Here is a 5,538-nt window from a genome sequence, read left to right as displayed (position 1 = left end):
TTGTATTTATTCTTACGTGTTTAAACTTAAATCAGCTTTAGAGTACTCTCTATTTGATGCAATACACCCATCGAGATGTTTTTTCCGCTGCTCAAGACAGTTTCTGAACTCACTGATTTTGATGCCTTTTAGTGCTCTTGCCATTTTTAGTTTCACCTCTTCCACATCTGCAAAACATTTCCCTTTGAGGGCCTTTTTCATCTGAGGAAACAAAAAGTCACTCAGGGCAAGAGAGGGTGAATAGGGAGGGCAGAGCACTGGAGGTCATGCCGTTTTGCTCAAAAACTGCTGAACTCTCAGTGCAGTGTGGGCAGGTACACTCATAAATCACCCATCATGAAAAAAAAATTCACTGAGGCCAAACGCAGCCTCTCACAACAATGCTGGCTGGTACACTGATACAGATGGGTTCTGAGAATGGTGGGGGAAACCTGTACTACAAGGGGCCCATCCTCCAAAAGATAATTCGTTTTTCTTTTGGGGTACCCCTCATATAAATAAAAACATTTGTTGAGTACGTAGTACACGCCAGAAGCATATTAACATGTTTTGCTTGCATTAATATATTTAATTTTCTTAACTATGAAATAGGTGCTGTTATCATCCCCATCTTACAGATGAGAAAACTGAGGTTCAGGGATGAATAACATTGCCCAGAATCATCCAGCCAGTAAGTGCAAAGTGTTACACTTTTACATCCCAAGCCCTACATCAGTGTTCACTATTGTAAATATTCCCTTCTTCGAATTCCTGCTAGAATACTCACTGGAGATTAAAAAGTCTTCTGATGAAGGAACAGAAGTCTCAAACAGGAGGTGGAATTAGTAGTAAATAGAAATAACAAGCTCGTTTTCCTTTCTTATCTTCCTTCCTTTCCTATCTTCCAGTAGTTGCAGGCAAGTTAAAGCATCTTGAATTGCCACCAAGCAGGTGTGGCTGGCTGAGGGATCTGTTGCTGGGAAATGGGTTTCAAAACCAATTTTGTCTTTTCCAGCTGCCTACCTTCCAACCCCAGTGCTGAACCTGGATTTACTGTTTTTGCTTTAACTGAATTCTGAACAAGGCATTTTGAGAAGTTAGTCCAGGAATCAACAGTAAATCCCCAGGGATGTGTTTAAGATTCTTTTCTTTCATGAAAAAGGAATCCCAGGTGACCTGGTAGGAGTCCAATGCCAGGAGACACTGACTTGTGGGAATGACCCCAGAAGTTGCCTCATCAACTATGGATAATGTTCCCAAGCCTGAGCTGTAGAGTCAGCCTCACAGAGCTCCAAGTACAGTAATCCCAGTGACATGTCACCACCTTCTCTCCATTCACCTAGCATTTTGCTTCCCAAAATACACAATTGGGGCATTTTCACATCACTTGGCCTGAATGCCTCCTACAGATAGGCTGGCCCAAACAGCCAGGAGATTCAGTCTCACATGGTAGGAAATCCTGATGTAGAGGGTTGATCCAGTGGCTCATCTAGGAAACATTCTACTTTCTGCTCCATCATTAGTGGTGCCTTCATCAGGCTGGTGGAGATGGCTGTGGCAATTGCAGGCAGCTTATCACGACACCAAAACATTCCAGAGGAAGAAAAACCCTGTGGCTCACAGTAACTTCCAAAAGCCCCTCAAGACATTTCAGGAACCCAGTCCCTGACATATGGAAAAGTCTCCTCAGGCCAGTCATCAGTGAGGAGTGAGGAGCAGATGCTTGTGAGATGAACATGGGCAGAGGTTAGGCAGGCCTACCAGGACCCCAATCAGCAAGCATCAGCCAGGCCAGGAGTCCTACTAATCTGCAGTAGCAATGAGTCTGGTGGGTCCAGTTCCTTCAATACATGAATTTGGCCTTTCATGGATTCAGCCTTGAGATAAATAATGGAAGAGGCCATCCAAATGCCTAGAATGTGAGTTTCTGCATTGCAGTTAGCTACTTTGGGGTACCTCTTTTGACAGGGGACTGAATCTCCTTGCCTTGATCAACAGGAGTCCTCAACCTCCGGGCCACAGACTGGTACCAGTCCAGGCCTGTTAGGAATTGGGCGACACAGCAGGAGGTAAGCTTGAATGTCACATGCTAGAATCGTCCTACACCATTCCCACCTCCTCCACACCCCTATCTGTGGAAAAACTGTCTTCCATGAAAGTGGTCCATGGTGCCAAAAAGGCTGGAGACCACTGGTGTAAAAGGAAACCAACTGACTGCTCTAATCATTTTTTATCCCATCAAGAGATCACAACTGCTTTGGGCCTGCTTTGGCTCACAAGGAAGGATTATGGTCAGCCATCTCTTGGGTGATTCTGGAGAGAGGATGATGGATTGTCCACTGTCTTGTCCTCAATAGTGATACCTTTCATTAAGGTATGATGGTCAGGCCTTTCACCGCCCACTGTTTAGTGTAAATCAATAGGATCTGACTTTTGAATTCACTGTGTCACCACTGACTGAAGGGGTTTACTTGCTCAGAGGAAAGTTTATTGACTTCTGTGCCTTAAAAAGGGTGCCTAGCCAGAAAGGTTGGGTAGCTAAGGTAGCAAGATGTCACTATGTCCCCAAATTTAACTTAACCTTGTCTGTGCAGACTGATGTTTCTTACATGAGTAGGTCTGTGTCTTGCAACAGTTTACAGTCTTGGGTGGACTTCTTGTCTGACCTGGAGTTAGATGGGCTACTCTCCTTTGTAAATTAAACCACATTGGCTTCAGTCACTCCTGCCCAACCCCCCGCCCCCGGGTCAAGCTTCAAGTTTTTTGGTGATTTCCATGTTGTTCTTCATGTCTTGACTCTGAGTAGACACAGCTTATCTCCATTAGATAAAGGTTTTGGATTTTTGCTCACAATCTGGGGGAAAGGGACAGGGAAGGTCTAGCCTGGCCAAGGTCTTGGTTGAATATTTAAAAACCCTTCTCTCAAACTTCTTGGCTGTTTTTCCCCACAGGGATATCTCAGCGACTAACCTTCCTATGCCAAGGTCCTTCCCTCCTTATGGTTGCCCTTATCCAGTTGTCCCCAAAACCTCGCGTTTTAGCCACTTAATAATCTTAGAACTATTCAGGGCTGTAGTTGGCAGAATGTGTCCCCCCTCCCCCTGCAAATATGTCCATGGCCTAATCACCAGAACCTGTGAACGTTAGGATATAAAACAGAAGGGAGTTTAAAGTAACAGAATTAAGGTTGCTAATCAGCTGACCTTAAAATAAGATTATCCTGGATTCCAGATAGGTCCAGTCTCATCCCAAGGGTCCTCTAATATAGAAGAGGAAGACAAAGTATAGAAGAGACTTGTCTAAGAGATTCCACAAGCTGCTGGCTTTGAAGATGGAGGAAAGGAACACAAGACAAGGCAGGCAGGCAGCCTCTGGAAGCTGGAAAAGGCAGGAAATGGATTCTCCCCTGGTGCTGCCAGAAGGAACCAACACTGACAGTACCTTCATTCTGAAGGTAAGCCCACTGAGATTAATTCAACTTCTGGCCAGCAGAACTCTAAGATGATAATACTGTTCTTTAAGCCACTAAGCTTGTGGTAATTTATTGATATTAAAGCAGTGAAAGAAAATGAATACAGGTCTCGTGCAAAAGTTTTCCTCATTTTTACCTTAATTACTAAAATTCTTGGGGTTTTTTTTAGTGTTCCATTATCCTTTGTAATGAGTAGACTTCACCCCTGTGGCTTTCAGGGACCGGCTAACTGATACAGTAATGGGCTGAAGAAAACCTCACAAAAGCATAGAAAAGCTAAGCTTCTGCCTGGTCAAGTGACATGACTCAGAAGCTCTTGGTGTATGTGTACCTGACCTATGGTGGAAGTCCAACTTTAGCTGAATATAAGAACAACAAGAATTTGCTGACTCTGGCTTGGGAACTAATACTGTCTGATGTATACAGTCTCAAAGTAGAATAACTGACTTTTTAAGGCACATTTGCCAATTGTCTTATTTAAATAGTACCATATAGTAAAAGTAGTATTGGAAATAATTTTGTGAAATGAAGCCCACTTAGGAATATTTGGGCAATGCCATCATGCTCTCTGAATTTATGTATGTTTTGTTGCGTGAAGGGACATTCTTTAGTACCCGCTGTCCTTTAGTGGAGGCCATTTTTTTTTCAACAGAATTCCTTGCAGGGTGGGGGTATATCACTATTAAGTTGGCCAGGAAAAAATCTACAGTATATTCTTAGTAGTCAACTATTCAGTTAAAACATTAGTTTATCTAAATTTATTTTAAAAATTATCTTAGCCACTTTACTGAGATTAGCTGCGAGACCTGGATTTCACAGGTAGAGACAAATGTAATCTGTGTCCAGTGGGTTTTTTAACCTTCCAAAAAGCCCAACAGTTTAGGGTACTTTTAATCTACAATTTGGATGCGTTTTTCTTGAACAAGGGGTTCTAGGCTGGGAGTCCCCACCAATCTATTAACTCTTATTGATTTAAAATAAAATATCAGTGGCAGCTCCTCAGTAGTAACACAAGACTCAGATTCCATCTAACTGGTGGTAAAAAGCAGACAGAATCACATGCTATTTAGAATTATGGCTACAAAGCAAGCCAGACAATATGTTTAGACACACTCTCTCTTCTGCATGAAGAGAATCAGAAATAATTAAATGAACAGCTATGACCATAAATATTCCTTCAGGAGGTTTATTCCATTAGAGAGTATGTTCTAAATTTAATCAGGAGCTGTTTTTTGATAGAAAAAGAAATTGAGCCATCTGCCTTTTATGAATCCTCCAAGGTGGTTTAGGCAACACTTAATTCCAGACTCAAATTAGAGAGAGCAAAACAGTGGCTCTTTTCCAAATTAAAAATAAAGACACCTATCAGAAAGAAAGATGTTACCTGTATTCTGTTGCTTAGTGAACAAGATTGGATTTTAATGCTCTTACAGTTCCATTTCTTCACTGTCTGAAGAATCTGGGTAGAGACCAAAGCTTAAACCAATCGTATATATGAAAAAATAAAATAAAAAGCAGGTCTTTCTGGATTTGGCACCACGGCCCCTGGGTGCCTGTCTTAGGGACAGGCCCCAGGGTCAGGTCCTCGTTTGCAAAGGGAGCCTGAGGGCCAGCTCGGTCAGATGACCCATATCTGGTTGTTTGCTTTGCTTCTTGATGTATTCCAGAGTTTTCACCTAGGAGGAAAAAGAATGATCATCTCCTTTCTGGTTCATAATTCTCTGTCCTTGGAACCCAAGGCTGCAACAAGTCAGCCAATAGAAGTGAACTACTTTTTCCTTAGAGAACAGGTAAAGTCTTTTGAAGGTAAGAGGAGGGGAAGAAATGAGCATAACCTTGAAATAAAACATCTTAGATTATAAATTGCCCTTAAACTCAAATTTAGATGTGATCAGGAATGACTGATCTTTTAATATGTGTAGTTTGTATTCAGAGAGAATAAACTTTTAATAGTGTTATATTTTATAGAGCAAAGAGGGGACCCTATAGACATCTTGGGCCTGGTGCTTTTCAGAAGGGGGAAATTGGGGCTGTTTGATTGCCAGGCCCTGATGCTGTGTTAACAACAGTTGTGCTCTGGCCAGTGA

At 42.2% G+C, this 5,538-nt stretch overlaps 1 protein-coding gene across 2 annotated transcripts in view; it reads right to left on the bottom strand.

Moving 5' to 3' along the window:
* Positions 1–3,969: 3,969 nt before the first annotated feature.
* VPS35L (VPS35 endosomal protein sorting factor like) overlaps positions 3,970–5,538 on the bottom strand; it is a 150,629-nt gene continuing 149,060 nt past the window's right edge. For both annotated transcript variants that reach the window (XM_054575477.1, XM_054575478.1), the window contains one exon: positions 3,970–5,127. In XM_054575477.1, the coding sequence (XP_054431452.1) occupies positions 5,029–5,127 (99 nt within the window). In that variant the 3' untranslated portion in view covers positions 3,970–5,028. The remainder of the gene's footprint in view (positions 5,128–5,538) is intronic.

The sequence above is a fragment of the Pteronotus mesoamericanus genome, unplaced genomic scaffold (genome assembly GCF_021234165.1).
Source record: "Pteronotus mesoamericanus isolate MK-2021 breed Mesoamerican mustached bat unplaced genomic scaffold, CSHL_Meso_final contig_301, whole genome shotgun sequence".
Lineage (NCBI taxonomy): Eukaryota > Metazoa > Chordata > Mammalia > Chiroptera > Mormoopidae > Pteronotus > Pteronotus mesoamericanus.
Note: the sequence above shows the minus strand (reverse complement) of the source record. Positions and strands in the feature narration are given on the sequence as shown.